Source organism: Arachis hypogaea, chromosome 9, assembly GCF_003086295.3.
Source record: "Arachis hypogaea cultivar Tifrunner chromosome 9, arahy.Tifrunner.gnm2.J5K5, whole genome shotgun sequence".
In the NCBI taxonomy this organism is placed as follows: Eukaryota; Viridiplantae; Streptophyta; class Magnoliopsida; order Fabales; family Fabaceae; genus Arachis; species Arachis hypogaea.
In genome coordinates this window covers 114724398-114741922 of record NC_092044.1, presented here as the reverse complement: position 1 = coordinate 114741922, position 17525 = coordinate 114724398, and the positions used below count along the sequence as shown (strand labels likewise).

The 17525-nt window shown below is 27.1% G+C and overlaps 1 protein-coding gene across 1 annotated transcript; it reads right to left on the bottom strand.

The window, feature by feature from the left end:
- Positions 1-2335: 2335 nt before the first annotated feature.
- Positions 2336-5663, bottom strand: LOC112712208 (probable protein phosphatase 2C 28). The gene is made up of 5 exons (XM_025765030.3): positions 5287-5663; positions 4389-4855; positions 3622-3989; positions 3152-3388; positions 2336-2879 (listed from the first exon to the last, which is right to left on the bottom strand). Exons 2-5 carry the CDS (start codon positions 4705-4707, stop codon positions 2610-2612), a joined length of 1194 nt encoding a protein of 397 aa, XP_025620815.1. The 5' UTR covers positions 4708-4855; positions 5287-5663; the 3' UTR covers positions 2336-2609.
- Between the last annotated feature and the right edge of the window lie 11862 nt (positions 5664-17525).

The window sequence follows — 17525 nt, the reverse complement described above, 5'->3', positions numbered from 1 at the left end:
AGTAATAAATTTTTTTGAGGATAAAAATATCTCACGCAAAATATTTTAAGAACTTATTTTCATTTTTTTTAAATCTCTAATTTCAAACTTTGAAAAAATTGTGAATCTTTTTTATGATTAATTCTTATTTAAGTTAGATTTTATCATTTTTTTTTATGTAAAAAGCGACGATTTAAGCTTTAGAATTAAAAGAGTAATATCTAGATACTAAATGAATGAAGGGGAGAAAAGAAAAGGTGTAAGTTAAAAATTAAAATGATATAAAAATAGAAAATTATTTTTTAAGTTTCTAATCAATAAATACTAATAAAGATCCGGGTTTAAAAGCATCAGAAGCACAGAGAGATTAAAAATAAGGGTGAAGTTAGACTGAAATAATATTGGATCCACTTGATTAGTTAGACTGAGAAATTAGCTTATTAAAATTTTATTAGCTTAACTTTCTCTAACACACAATATTATTTGGATGTACATTGAATTTAGATAAATTATTATTAAATGTTAGATTACTATATAAATTATTAGAGATCAATTTTGGAGTAGTAATAAAAAGGTTAATATCATATTAAAAATGTTAAGAAAACTTATCTTAAAAAGAATAGTGGGGAAAAACAATTGTTTGGATGAAGATGGAGGAAGAGGTTGTGACTTGTGAGTAAAAAGAGGAGTCAAACACATTAAAAAAAAAGTCCTTTTTCCACTTAACCACAGGATGGTTTTGTCAGTAAATGGTGTCTGTGTCTCTCTCACTCTCTCTTGATTTTTTTTTTTAAATTAAGGTAGTCTTTGTCTTCTAAATTCTAATCATATAATGAGAGAATAATTGTATATTTAATCATAAACTAAATTCTGTTTGGGTTGAGTAGTTAGTAGTAAGTAGAGAATGCCAGTGTCAGAACTGTCACAAATTTACCTCCTTTCCTGCCCCCACTATATGCCTTATGCAATTGCCACTAGATTTTGTCACTTAGTTTTTTCAGGTGTGATCTTAGATTTGATACAGTATAAGATATGTTTGGTTTTAGGGTTAAGATAATAGAGATAGAAATATAACTTTCTTTTATATATATTTATGTTTTGTATTTAGATAGGAATGTACAAGAGGTCTCTGGTACGGGTTGAGAGATGGATTGGGAACTCGCGGGATTAGCTGACTGGAGCGATAGGGGGAGGTACCTACAAAGACACTCCGATACTCAAGTCAGAATAGATCTGAGAGGTATAAAGTGTGAGGAATGAATGAATATCTGGAGGGACCTAGGTCCTCTATTTATAGGTGATGGTAGCTATCGTATCTTATCTTCTTCGGCTAAGATAAAGGAGACGTTTGAATTCGAACGTTTGTTAGGAGTTCTAATGGGCCGGTTCCGCGCCTTCTAGAGGGTTTCGACGGTCCAGACGCCAGGTTTGGAATTTTACCTCGGGTCAGGAATTCATGGGCTGAATCCGTAACAGATAGAATAAAAGATAAGTACATGTAAAAATAACTAAAATTATCATTTTTAATTGAAAAAACAAAAAAAAAAAACATTCCATATTATTTTTTCTCTCTTCTAATAGTAACAACTTCATGTTCTTTTATCCATATTTAAATTGGGGTGAATCTGTTTTCTTTCCTTAATGGCCAGTAGTTATTTTTATTTCATTAATTCAATGCTTAACTAAACCAAACAATCGGAAGGCTTTCTCACAAACCAAGATAACAATTTCCAATAATAATAATAATAATAATAATAATAATAATAATAATAATAATAAGATAGAGGGTGAGAGCCCTTTGGGCTTTTGCCAAATGCCAAGGGCTAGGATCAAATGTAATCAATGCTAACTTAGTTCAAACCTTCTTAATTATTAGGCCCCATCAGAAATTGGTCAAATCCATTTGATCAATTTAATTTAAAATTAAGATTTCATTATATAGATTTAGCTTTTAGAAAAAGTTGTTACTTTTAAATTTAATAAATATATAACAGATGAATTAAACATAAATGCTAAACAGCCAATCATTTTTAAATAAAAAAAAAAACTTAAATTTGTATCTTTTTTTAACAATGAACTCATTTTTATAGTTTTAAACAGACTAGCCCAACAAACTAAATGGACCTCATTTACCTGTTTTTTTTTTATGGTTTTAAGTTATTATAATTATTAACAGGTATTCCTATATCTTTGACTATATATAAAATAGTAATTTGAAATAGATGCACTTCCTTGAGGAGTGTAAGATAGTCATTTGACCATGAAAACATGCTTGATATTTACATGGTGATTTTCATCTCTCTCTCTCTATATATATATATATCATATCATATCTAGGACCTGAAACAATTACCTATAGCGAAAATGAAAGCATTACTTGACTTAACAACATTTGACAAAATGAAACTCTTACATACAATGGTCATCATCATTATCAAATCTCTTCTGCCCTTTTTGGTTTTGAGAGAGAACCTAAACATGAGTGTATATTAGTTTTCTACCAAGTTACAGTTCACATTCAAAAGAATTGAAGTGCTGCTCCTCTCATTGCTATTTCAAGATAAACTGGTTGGTATTCACACAACAAAGAAAGAAGATAAAAAGGATGGATGCAACTTCTTCTTCTTAGTTCAGGCACCACCATTCTCTGTTGGTGTAGTACAAGGTGCCAGTGTGTTAGGGGGCAAGTTAATTCCACCCCCTCTGATAGAAACACTAGGAAACTTGCCGGCGCTTGCCCTACTAGCGAGATTCGAATCCAGGTAGACAACAATCACGGTGATATCGTCGTGGAAATGCCGGCGAACTCCACGGTCGATCTTCTTTAAGTCCGAATATCTCATTTCTCTTTTCTTTGCTGCTTCTTGTAGCGCAGTTTTGATCAGCCTCCTTGCAATTCCCTGAAATAAGGAACTCTAAGATTCTTGAGGAACTTGAAATATCTAGTCAAACAAAAATTTCAGTCTTAAATAGCCATAAAAATGCATCCATTTTAGTCTTGGCGGAAGCTCACATGTAGTTTTTATATGAAGTTAATAGTTGAGATCCGTTAAATGATTTGACATGTTTGACTAAATTATCATCTAACAATTCTCAATTATCAACTTCACATGAAAACAACTGCATACAATGGTATGACACTATATAGTAGAATCTAAACATGTAGTCTTACATTGCGGGGATTATTTTGAACTATATCAACTGCTTCCTGATTGCTAAGGTGCTCCCAGAGACCATCCGATGCGAATATCACAAACTGATCTTGTGGAAGCAATTGATGCACAGATATTGATGGTTCTGAGCTCAGAATTGGCCTCTTGATTGGATCACGGAGTCGAAACTTAGCATATAGGGGTTCTCTATTGAACTCAGCCTTTTTCAAATATACATCACCAATAGATCTCGAAACCTACAAGGTGAATAGCTTTAGAAGTTATGATGTAGTCCAATTCAACAGACAACAATATTTCCAGTTTTGTTCGGCATGATAAATAATAACAAGACATGACACAAGCTAAGAGGCAGCATCGAGAATAGAAATGAAATATCTGACAAGGCGTTATGTTTCGGCTAGAAAAGGCTATATATATAAACTTGCTTTAGCAACAAGAAAATGAATATTATGAAATACAAGTTGCTTACTTGAATGAGGCCCTTCACGCGCCATACATTATGCTTTAAAACAACGATATTCGAATCATCGGGGTGCAAAGATTGCAGCTCCTGTCTTACAGACTCTATAGATGCATTGTGTTCTGATGATAACTGCATGGCCAAAACCTCACCAGTTGCCTTGACTACTCTTCCCAAAACAGCCCGGGAATCACCAAGATTCGCTACATAAAGGGTTCCATTACAAATAACACCAACTAGACAGCATGAACCGACAGCTGCTATTTGTGGGTTCAATGGCCACTGTCTGGCAACAAGTGACACAAATCCCTCTTCTGTTGCCTGGAATGCCTTGCGAATTACATCTGGTGACATCAATTGTTGCTCTGCTGTAAATCCTGAAATTTAAATAAGAACATAATATTCGGATCAATTACCATGTAGAGAGCAAAATTTCAGTGCAGATGAATCCATAAAAGGCAAATATGCAGATAAATAGGTATAAACAAGGCAATTTTTGTAGACACTATTCAGCAGAAAATCCTTTTTCTACGCTATCCCTTAGCTTATACTCGTTAGACACGTAGCAAAAATCTTATCTCTCACATATGAAAAACAAGCAGCAGAACACATCTATTTTTAATCTTCCTAAGGCAATCCCACTGTATGCTAGTCGCAAAGTTCGAAAACAAATGTTAGTTACAACTTAGAACATGCTTCAAATTGGAATGCCAAGGAAAATATATGAAACTAACAAGAAAATGCACATAACAAGCTTGACTAATGTAGTATCTTACTCTTGAGATGGTGAAACAGGTGATTATTGATAAATCGTGATGTCTCGGGCCCTCCATGACCATCATAGACGCCAACAAAGGTACCATAAGGGCCAGACTCATTGGAGCTCAAAGTTCCTGATTCAAGCTGACTCTGATCCTCCAGCAGGTTATTGGCTTGTACTACCGCCATCGAAAATTCACCATTCGACTGCTGCCCCAAGTCTTTGTACCACAATAGTCCATCCTGTCTGCCTCCAGCATCAGCACCTCCACGCGTGTATCCTTCCGAACTCGGCCGAAAGCAGGCCCTCAGAAAGCTCATCAACTCCGATAACATCCCTCATCTCACCAAACAACCTTCGAGGATTTCCACATCTATCAACCTCCCCAAGAACAACTCCACCCCAAGCTCTTTCATCCACTGAAGTAACAACAGTCCTACACTCTCCACCAATCACACCACAATGATGATGCTCCACTACAAACTACAACAACAACATCAATAAACACATAAAACTAAATCAATAATGTTCCAACTCCAAAATACAACTCCTACAAGAGGCTTATTACCACTTTATTGGAAATGAACAACACAATCAAACAAAAATTACAACCATGTGCAGCCACTAAGGATGGAAAATTTCAACTCAACAAAAGGCGGTTAGAAATTTTTCTTTTCTATTCTTTTTTTTCTTCCAAATGTTCAAAACCCAGTTTTTCTAAGACAAGTCAGTTCCTTGGAAAATCATAGGTACCCCAGAAGTTCACACGGATAATTAGTATCCATCTTATCCAAAAATGGCAACAAAGTTAACTTTTTCAACAAGCACAAATCATATTTAGGAAAAACCATAACATATCTACAAAGCAGGAGTTAAGAAGAAAAAAAATTGGAATTTGGAAAGAGAGATCTCACCCAGTAATTTTGACTAATGATTGAAAGGTATTAGCCGCCACAGAAGAAGAAAAAGAAGGATCTAGAAAGAAGAAAAAGGGTAATCAAGGGTGTGTTAAGAGCATTAGATCTATCTCAATCTATGGATCCATCAAAGATGAGTGGTGGAATGGTATGAAGATGATGAAATTGTTGTGCAATAAGAGGTGCATGAAAATAAAAAAAGATTGGATTTTTTTCTTCTCTTTTTAAATAGAAAGAGAAAAAGATTAAGACTTTCGAGATTGGAGGAAGTGAAATCCTTTTTTTTTTCTGAAGAAATGAGAGAAAGAGAGAAGAGGGCATAAAAAGAGAGGGGTTTGAAGCCAGCAAAGCAAAGGTCCAGTAATGGGGTCCACATCACTTCACTCTTCAACTAAACTTTACAATGGACAAAGAGTGAGGGGTCAATCAAATACTTCAGGGGTTCTTTGGTCATTTTACTATTCACATTGTCTTTTTTTGGATAATTTTCTCTTTTAACTACTTATTTTGGACTTCAATTATAATGCATTAATTGTATAAAGAGTTTTATAAAGTAAGAAAAAATTATATTTTTTAAGTTAAGATTGAGATTTGAGACTTGAATCTGCAATTTTTAAATAAATATAAAATAAATATATTATTTAAATTATAATTTATTGATAAAAATAATATTATTGTCTGGTTATTATTTATTTATTTAAATAATCATTCAAAAAATTAGAATAAAAAATAATTTGTTTTATTTATATAAATATTGATAATTGGATAATAGTGTTTTTATTTTTATCAAAAAATAGAGAAATTCGAACTCGTAAACTCTAAATGAATATGAAAAGACTATCATTTGAGTTACAACTCGTTAGTATAATTGAATAATAGTTTACTATCAAATAAATGAAAACAAAAATATTATGATGTGTATATTAAAATTAATTATAATAAATTTATATATAAATATATGTTATTTATTTTATTTTTAGTGTGTATTTTATATTTTAATATAAATTTTATTAATGATTAAATTTGATATTTGATTTTAGTCATTTTACTATACACCTAATATATAGTTGATTAACGATTCATTTATTTAAATTATCGTTCATATATCTTTGTTTACTTATTTTCACTTGTTACAAAATTATGAAAAATTAGCATAAAGGAATTTTGATAGTTATCTTTAGAATACTTGTTAAATAGATAAAAAAAATAATAACTTTTAAACTTGTAATATATAATATGAAATTAAATTTAAAAGATATATTATTGCTTCCACAATAAATTTCCTTAAGCACTTGTTAAACCAAAGCCTCAAATGAAAGAAGAAAACACAATCAAACATATTTTAATCAATCACCAGTTGACCACAGAGTAAAAAACACAAGTAATAAATATATTTTGAAATTGAGTAGTAATTACTAATTAATGTTGGTAAAACAATTATGAATTATTACTTAAGTCAAACTCACAACGATAAATGAACAAAATTCGATTGTACGGACTTTGTCACTCAAAAAATAAATAAATAAATAAAACTTACACGTGCAAAATAAGTTTTCACTACTATAATAACTATACATAATTAATATAATTTATTGTTTTTATAAATATTTAGTTAATTTTAAATACTAAAAATTAAATTTTATATTTTATATTCTAATATTATAAAAATAATATATTAACCCAAAATGACAACTACTAATATTAATAAAAAAATATTAACTCTTAATATTTTTGTATATGGTAACAAAAAGTCTAGCCAAAAGGTTTATTTGGTGAGAAATTAAAATCTTCTCGTTGAATTTAACATTGTAATAAATGACTATTTATAATAATTAATAATACTATAAAAACGCATGCTTACATCTACTACTACGAATTATGGTTGAAATGAATTTGTGGTTTCGGATTGATTATTGACTAATGGCACCAAAATTAATCACGGGATTATCTTTTTCTTCTCCTTTTTCTAACTCTACCTTGTATAATTAAGCAACAATAATTAGTGTGATATCACGTAACTCTATTAATGAATTTTACTTCTATTTTACGAAAATATATTTGGTCATTTTCTTGAGAAAGTTTTATTTAGTCAAAGGTTTCACAGTTTTTATGTTGAAATTAGATCTCAGTTGTACGGAAAAATGGCTGGAACATAATTTTGATAGATATATAACATTTTTGTTTGTATATTATCTTAGATAAAAATTCAGGTGCAGTCGACTTTATATGAAATTGACAGTTGAGAGTCGTTAGATGAAACTTAGTCAAAGTAGTTAAATTATCTAATGACTTTCATCTATCAACTTCAGGTGAAGTCGACTGTACGTGAATTTCCACCATTACCTTATCTTCTAATCAATAACAATTAAAGGATTTTAAATTAAATCTCACCGCCAAAGACAAATCCTCAAAACATTCTACTTATTCGAAAAGAAACATACTCTAAGATGAAATCAGTTTATTAACATCCAACAAACTACAATTTGTTCTAAGAGAAATGATTAAGTTGTGTCATAAGAAGAATATATTTTAAAAATATTATAAATAAAATATATATATTTAAGTAACTTTTTAAAATATATTTTTTTCGAAATTAAATATATAAACATTTAAACAATTTTTATTATTATATACTTTAAATATGTGTCTTTAAAATACATCTTTTTAACTAAATATAATTAGTAGATCACCAAAAAATACTTTTGAATTATCAAATTGCTGAGAAAAATATCTTTAAAAATTTTAAACAACGAAAATATCTTCGAAATATTTTTAAGTACGATAAAAACATCCAATCACTAAACATATTTTAAAAAAAGATTATTTAAAGATCAAATTTTAATATAATTTTTTCAAGTATGATTACAAAAATTATATACTTTTTTTAATCTTGTCTTAATTTAAAAATATTTTGAGAATATTTTTATCATTAACAATAATTTAGAGATATTTTTTGTAGTTTACTTATATTTAAAAAAATAAAATGAAAACTAGTAAATTGCTTGTCTTGGCATAGAAATATATTATAGGTTTAATTTGTTCCCCACTTGGCATCTCCTGTGGAATGAAGTTCATAATTAGAAAATAATGAAATATTCGTTTTGACCAAACTATTGTTTTCTTTAGAGTGTGATCATATATGGTATCACAAAAGGGGAAGTATTATATAATTATATTCTCGCCTTGGATTTGATTAAAGTATTGACAAACCGATTAATTGGAAGATGAAGTGGGGCTAATTAAGTTTTGAGTTGATGAATTCACCTTCGACATTGATAGTTAGTTGATAAGATTCCCGGGTTAACAACTCTCGATACCATAATTAACTTGTTTTAAAACGAAAAAAAAAGTTAATTAATTATAGAATCTATTTTCAAAATAGATTCTTAAAAAAAATTTTATCAGACGTTCTTGTTTTTAATAAATTTTTATTACAATATTTAAACTTTATAAAAATAAGATATAAAGATTCTTTCGTCATATTTTTAGAATTTTGTTGTCTAAATAAAAATAATAAATCTAACTAAAATAAAAAATTATATATCCTATTTTTATAAAATACAGAAACCTTAATATATTAAAAATTATTTAAAGACTTATTTATATATATATACTCTTAATTATATTATGTATATATAAAAAATTAGACACAATTAATCATTTATATATATAAATAAAAAATATATATTAAGTTTTTATTACATTGTCAGGCGCAGAGGCTAGGATAAGCTAAGCGGAATAATGGACCCAAATTAAAATTTTTAATGTATAAAATTGTCTTTAATTTTTATATTAGTTTTTTTTTTTAGAGTTATATTTTTATATAGCCTCCTCTTAAGAATTTTTTTAACTCTATTCTTGTATATTGTCGTTATACAAATTTTATTATTTGTCTATTTCCAATTTAATTATGATAGATAAAAGACTAGAAAAAAATCTAATAAAAAAATAAAAACAGTAAAATTAGTCGTCCGAACTTCTTAAAAAAGTAGCTTAATCAGTTAATCTGTTATAGTTAGTTAGGGATAAAGTTGTTAAACTCGTAAATCTAAGTAAATTCATGAAGCTCGCTTAAATTTAGGAGTGAAAAATAGATTAACTCATAATAATTCTAGAATATAACAATATATAATTCATATTCCATCTAGTTTGTCAATTTTTTTGAATTTTTCTTGATCAAAGACCACATAATTAAATAAAACATTGAAAAATAAAAAATATTGTGCATATTAAAAATAACTCATTAAATTAATTGTATATATTTATATATAAATATATATTATTAAATTTATTTTTAATATATATTGTATACAAATTACTGATTTAATAATTTTTTTATATTCACATCATAATAATAAAAAAAAAGCAAATACACATAATAGAAAGATGTGCTCAGATAGATAATGTCTAATTTTTGTGGAACACACCGTGTAATATTATAAATAAATAAATAAAAAATAAGGAAAACATAATGATACAAAAAATTAAATAGAGTTTTAAAAGGATTAATAACTTAATTGGCTCATAAGAACACACGTAATCGAGCTTCTAGTGACTTCAATTTCTTGCTTTGTTTCTGTTGAATATAGTAGTAATAGAGTTAATGAGATAACTTGAGCAGCAAGAAAGTCAAGATCCATATAGTTATAATTCTGTTTTTTAAATATAACTAAAAAAATCGTAATCATAAACAAAAATATTATAGTGGTATCAATAAATTTTTTAATATATTAAATTTATAACAAGTGAATTTTAGTATTGTTATATTATGGTAGCTGTGATAATTATACAAGTGTTCTTAAAAATGAAGTTATATTTTTTTATATTATATTTTGGTAACATTTTTTTATAAGTAATATTTTTAAAAAGTATTATTTAATAATAAAAATTATTATTTTAATTTTAGTCGTATTTTTTAAAATATTATAATTATAGTATAATTATCATAATATAGTTATACTAAAATGATCCTTTATAATATGTTACATTTTTTTGCTACATTTTTTTCATTGCTACACTCTCTCTGCACCATCTTTCATCATCAATCTTCATTCTCTTCATCCTTAATCTTTTGGTACCTAATAGTTTGATGCATTTATTATTAGGGTAATGCTTTTTCTCCACACAAGATTAAGACATATTTAAATCAACGAGGCAATTAGGAACCCACCCTTAATTAGCTTATTGGACTTGTTAGCACCACATGACAATGACTATCAGACTATTAAAAAAAAATAAAGAAGAAGAAGAAAATAGTTGGCTCAGTAAATCAGAAGCCAGACTAATTGTTATTGATTTATTATCATCACACGGCCATATTATTTATATATAAATTTTACACATATTTATTAGATAAGTGCCCATCAAGGTGTTTGCTTTTTTTACGCCAATTTACGTATAGTTCAATAAATTTTGTTCAAAAAAAAAATTTTCACTTATGCTTCATATAACACTACAACACTGTTGGCAAATAGTTTTAATTGATTATTCAGATAGCGGCAGTTTTTTTACTGTCGCTAAACATATACCAACGATTAATTGACCATTGAAAAATATAATGCGAGTAAATTCTTAGCGGGGGTTTTATATGACCGTAGGAATAATCGTTGCTAAACTATATTTTGTGACAAAAAATTTTTGTGGCGATTAACAGCCATTACTATTGTCCAAAATTTATTAATGCACATCTCGCGGCAGGTTAATTAACAGCAGTTATATATATCTCGAATTTAGTAATTTTTACGGCGACATCAAAAAATCTGCCACTAAACTTCTTATTTTCATTTTCTATTTACTCCATTTATTTAAATTTTTATTTCAAATCAAAATCACCATTTTTCTATCTTTTAGTTTGAGAAGTTACATATCATTTTAACTGATTATATATCTAATTATAATAAAAACATAATTCAAGTAAAAAAACAATGCTAAAATAATTCAAATTATATATATAACTGCCAAAAAAAATTAATAGCAATTTGTCTTCAAAGTGCATTATTCATAAAGTAAACCAAAAAAATTAAATTGTTAAAAGATCTCTATTTATTTTGTTGCGTTCTCAAAAGACTTTAACTCTGATCTGTAGCGACGTCAAATAGCAAAGTATCTCCTTACTGTTGGATTATGTATCTCAACATATTCTTCGTGATCTGTTTTATTGCTTTCTCTTTTATTGTTTTTGTCTTTAGTTTTACTGCTGTTGCCTTCAATTCTGTAATCTCCTTCTGATACTCCTTAATTTGCACTCCAGAATAATGTTTGTTTTGTAGTATAATTCATAATTTCTGTTAGACATGGTCAAAAATCAACTCTCAAATCTGTCCTGAATGCTCCTTTTCAAGTACTTGTGCGAGCAAATCATTATGTGAAAGTTCTTTCGAGAAACTATCTTGACTCTCGATATTTGTAATTGTTTTCTACAGATATACTAGAATTGGGTTATTGTGATTTTAAAATTAGCAATATGAATAGAACATCAAGTTTAAATAATTATAACACAATACTTACTCCAACAATATGCGTATCATCATTCATATTCGAGCCATCATTTTTTATGAATCATAGTACATACCTCTCCTCTACCAATATGTATTTGTTGTGCTTTTTCCTATAAGCACATTAAATAATTTTACAATCATACATCTAAAAAATGAATATCACAAAATACAAAAAATATGTAAAAAATAATAGACACATAATTATTTTTTCATCCTTTTATCTTGCCAATATCTTAGAACTCCCAATATGTGTATAAAATTGCTTCAACTAATTTAAAGCATTTTGTCTATATTTTTTCTATAAATAAAGGTACAATACAATTGAGCATGTAATAAATTTTACAACTTATGACTCCTTAATAGTACCCTTGTTTTTTTAAGGTTTAGAAACATAATGGATGGATATTTTGGATTTTTAATGCTATCACAATTAATCAATTATTTTATTAAGGTATTTACAATATTTAAAATTATATGTTAAATAAAATACCAATTTAATATTAATTATCTTCGTAGATTCCTTTAAACGATATTAAAAATACATTTTTACTGTTGTGTATTTATTCGGTTATTTTTTATGGTTTACACTTAGCATTTTCTTTTAAATTCTTTTTCTCGTCATAAAACTTATAAAATAAGTTATTTCTTGTTTCCTTCTAAATTTTTTTTATCCTTTAAATCTTACTCGTTTTATTTTTTCGTTCTCATCCTCCTCATACTGAAAGGTCTGGTACAAATTCAGACATAATACAATAAATATGAAGGTAACAAAAAATAAAGACATATAAGATTATACCTTAATTGTGTCGTATGCATGTTTCTTCAAAGCAATGTCCATTGTCTTCTAACTTTTTTCATTAATAAAAAAATGTTAAAAGTCAGCACCCAAACACCCTAAAAACTCACTTAACAAACTAGTTACTTAACTGATTGGTTATAACTCTATATTAAACTTCATTATGATTTGTCTACCAGAAAAAAGTACTATAGTCTCTTTGACACTCATTTTTATCTTTTTTGTGACGCCATTCTCTAATAAATAAATAATAAGTTTTGTATTGTGGTCCAAAAATTAGTTTAAATTTTTTAAAACAATAGTATATAACATAATATTAGAGTTTCTATAACTTAAAAATTTAGAATTCGATCTATGCTAATTTTAAAAAACAAATTTAACATAAAACTAATAATAAAAAACATAAAAAATTCACATAAACTAAAAAAAATCTCTTATTTAAGGAGAGTGTTATAATACTATAATAGCATTAACAATATGATACAAAACTCATTTCAAAATATATATAGCATCATTAGTATGATGTTTTGTGGAGAAACTCCTATCAACAAAGATGGAGTCAATAATATATCCCTCACTAGCAGGATTCTAGCTCTCAATGCAAAGCAAACTACAAAGTTTTTGCGATATTTTAACTTTTTAATTTTAATATTATTATTAAACATGTGAAATTACAACTACACCCATGCAGTAAAAATCATATATAGTGTTACCATGACATATGTATCTTTCTTTAATTGGATCTTCCTATATAAGTATATATGAATCCTGTATAGTACTTTTTCCACAATTCAAAAACCTAATCATTTAAACTTGACATGCATGCATGCCATCATATTTAGAAAACTTGCACGCCCTAGCTTCCAATGACCTTCCTTTATCCATATCAATCATATATATACATACAACATTTTCTGGGGAAGGTTTAATCCGTATTTAATTTAATTTTTGGGGTGTTATGTGTTACACGTACGTTATGTGTTACAAAATTATATAATAATGGGCATGCCATTTCTATCTAGTACATCATATTAATAATTTTCTATCGACCTACTATATTATTATTATTATTGATTTTGAGAGCATGAATGGATAATGATAAGTGAAAGGGAAAAAATAATAAATGAAGAGAAATTAAATTAAAAGAAAAAAAAGGACGCAGAAGGAGCAGGAACAGATATGCCTCTTTTACCTAACATTATATAAAAATTAAATGTTTGTCACATTGTGACAACCCAATCTCATCATAATAAAAACTCAATTGTCATTTTGTTGCAGCATCATATGTATAAATTAAAAAAAGTTAAAAGCGCTGAAGAATGAAGGTGTATGTGGTGGGGTAATAATATTGGAAGCATTTCAGGTGCTCCACTTTTATGTATTGGAAGATCAGTGTGTTTTGTGGTGGAAACTCAGGTGTATGAAGTTGATAACTAAGAGCTATTAAATAATTTGATTAATTTGACTAAATTTTTATCTAATAGTTTTTAACTATATATCAATTTCACGTGAAGTCGACTGCACTTGAATTTTCACTGTGTCTTGTATAATTTTAGTTGCAACCTTTCATTTTGTCCTGTAGTGAGCATCAAGATGACAATTATACCCCTAGCAAGGAATTGGGATACCACTTTATTGACAATCCACCCATAGAACTTAAAAGAATTCTGGCTGATGATGTAACAGGGGCTATCTTACCTCGTTTTGGCTATGATTTGTAATTTTTTTTCTTTTTGGGGCTGTTAAGCCCCCTTCCTTTACCAAAAAAAAAAAGACAATTTCAAAAAAATTGCAGCTTAGATTTTTAAATAGAGCAATGTTAGGGGCCAGCAATTTTTGTGATTGTTAGCCATCAATGATGATTTGATGGTGTGAAATTGGTGTGAGATTGCATCCAATGGCTCACCTTCCTCTGCTGGTTACATGCTGGCCAAAATTCAATAAAACTGCTGGTCTCCTAGACTTTTTCATTTAAATATATTTAAAATATTAATATTTTAATAATTTTAACTATTAATTTAATTAACATATATTATATTTTTTTATAATTAAAATTATAAATTATTAATATATCAGATACACTTGAAATTCTTATGTTAGCATGCATTATTGGCATTGGATTTGGGTTGAGGCAGAGGCACCCTACCCTATTGAATGCCCTTTAACTTCAAGTGCGCCACGTGAATAGAATAAGACATCCCTTTTATTTCATTATGTTCCCTTAGCCTCCCTGTATATTATTATTCTTATTATATATATATATATATATATATATATATATATATATATATATATATATATATATATATGGCTCTTTTTCTTAGTGGATAATCCCATACTCACACTTGCAACACAATAAATAATAATAATAATAATAATAATAATAATAATAATAATAATAATAATAATAATATATAAGTGAGTAAGTGATTTTGGAAATTGGAAAAGGTGATGAGTGATATTTAATTTGGAATATTCTAATTATAAATGCGTGCGTGCGTGCGATCACACGTGCACACAAATGTTATATATGTAGTTGTATGGATATATAAGATTCGCAATTAATATCATGTATGTATGTATGATAGCAATGCAAGTTGTACAAATTTTGATATTCATTTAATTTAAGTTTTTTCAAATATAATAAGCAAATTTCTAGAGGGTTAAAAATATAATTAATTATATATTTTTTCATTCACTTAAATTTTTTAGATACATAATCTTATAATATAATATCAAAAATTCAGAAGCTTTGTAAATATATATCGTTCTTATTAAAATCAAAACCAACACCGCCGAACGCCAGAGCCATGTAAAAAGGGAAAGGAGTGAAATGACTTGGAAAGAATTCTTTTTTTTTTTTATTTTTTCGATTTGACTCAGTGAACGAGTCACTGTTTTTGAGTCTTCATATTAGGGAGAGAAAAGAACATGAAAATATTAGCCACCATTATTTCAGAGAAGATCACGTGTAAATTGAATGCCATATGGAGTGACAATTCATTAATTCGTTGGCAATTTGAATTTTGTAAAAGAGAGACGGATTGGGAGTAAGAATTTGTTTAGAAACCATTTGATATTATTTGATATGAAAAAAGCATTTTATTTTTTTATTATTTTTATTTAAAATTTAATTTTATAATTTAGAATGATTACAATATATTAATAGAATTAAATTTAATTTTTTAGTTTAGAATAATTTTTAGATGAATTAAAAATTTTGTTTACAATTTTATATTTGGTAAAATTATTTTATTATTTATAAATAAAAATATTTTGACATTTGATTTATTGAGTTTAAAAGATGTGAGAATTGTTTTGGAAAATAGACTTTTCTTTATCCGATAGATTTACAGTGAAAAAAAATAAGAATTAAAATTCTAAAAAAAATTAAATAATTTATTTATAAATTTAAAATAAAAAATATTTAACTTTTGAATGAATTTTAATTCCTAACATTTTTAATAAGTTCTCTAAACTATTAGAGTGAAAGAAAAGTACAAAAGAGAGAGTTTGAAAAAAAGATTAAAAGATTAGGAATGACAGTAAAAAACATTGGAGTTTAAAAATGAATTAGAATTAAAATTTAAAAATAGTTAAGATCATTTAGGAGGATAATTTAAAATTTTTTGATAATTTTTTAGTATTTAAATAATTTTATCTAACAAAATTTATTTTTTATAATCACAAAATAATTTTATTTTTTTATAATTAAATTTATCAGTATCATAAAATTAAATTTTAATACTTTGAGTCTAGTTTTAATTTGAGCTTGGAAATGTAATATATATACATAAGGAAGGTTCGTTGAGACTTCTTGTCATAGGCAACCACCGTCACAAGAATGGGAACTCAATCTGTCGATATATCTTTTCAGCTAATAATAATAATAATAATAATAATAATAATAATAATAAGAACAAATTTAAAAGATTAATATTTTTATTAAAATTTGTTCAGTATTTAAATATTTAAAAAAAATAAATAATTTTATATCATTGAATGAAATATTACATTATTAAAATTATTAATAATAATTAATTAATAATTATAAATTACAAAATTTGTTGATTCTCGACGCTCCTCTAATAATAATATATAATATCAGGTAGTCATGTCTTTATTCAGAACCAATGTATTTAGCCTAGGTTTGTCAATTTTTTTCTGTATTCATGAAAAAATATATGGTCCACACGTATGCAAAAATAAGGATAATATCATTTTTAACACTTATAATTAAATTGGTGATTTTTAACGATCGATATGATTAGGAACCTATACATGAAGTAATTAGGTTATACGTTATTAGATGCTACATAATTTAGGCATGTATTATATATGATTAACTAATTTGCCTTTCGGTTATTATAGTTTCTCTTGATTATTAGATATATATAATTATACTAGTATTTTTAATTAAACGCAGTTATTATTAGTTATGAGTTAATATAATTATGAGTGTGCATGTGCATGTGTGTGACCGTAACCCAACGATTGCATATGTGATGTGAGGTTCAAATAATTATAATAAAGTTGTACTACTTCACATAATATTAGATTTGAAATGTCAAATCTACAATCTTATATATATTATAAAAAGCGAATTTATTTGTCATTATCGAAAATTCAGTCAAATTAAGGAGGCACATGTCAATCGAATATTATTTTTTAGTATTATTTTATAATAATCATCGTCTTCGTCGTCTATATATGGTGCCTAGCTTAATTAGTTATAGATCAAGACCTGATTGGCATGAGAAAGCGAAAGGTTAATAAGTTGTTGAAGTTTCAAAGCACTCGCATAAATCACATTCAATTCCATGGCCAAATTGTGAATCCAGCCAGCACCCACCTTCTTCACATGAACAGTCTTAATTAATTAATTAAATAATTTTGTATCATATTAATATTGTCCCATTTTTACTTTTTAATTTTAATATTGG

Excerpts from the sequence above, each read along its gene's own strand:
- LOC112712208 (XM_025765030.3), bottom strand. The coding sequence starts at position 4,707 with ATGTTATCGGAGTTGATGAGCTTTCTGAGGGCCTGCTTTCGGCCGAGT. Across the intron at positions 3,990-4,388 it reads CCTGTTTCACCATCTCAAGA|GATTTACAGCAGAGCAACAA; the intron begins GTAAGATACTAC and ends TTTAAATTTCAG. Across the intron at positions 2,880-3,151 it reads TTCAAAATAATCCCCGCAAT|GGAATTGCAAGGAGGCTGAT; the intron begins GTAAGACTACAT and ends TCCTTATTTCAG.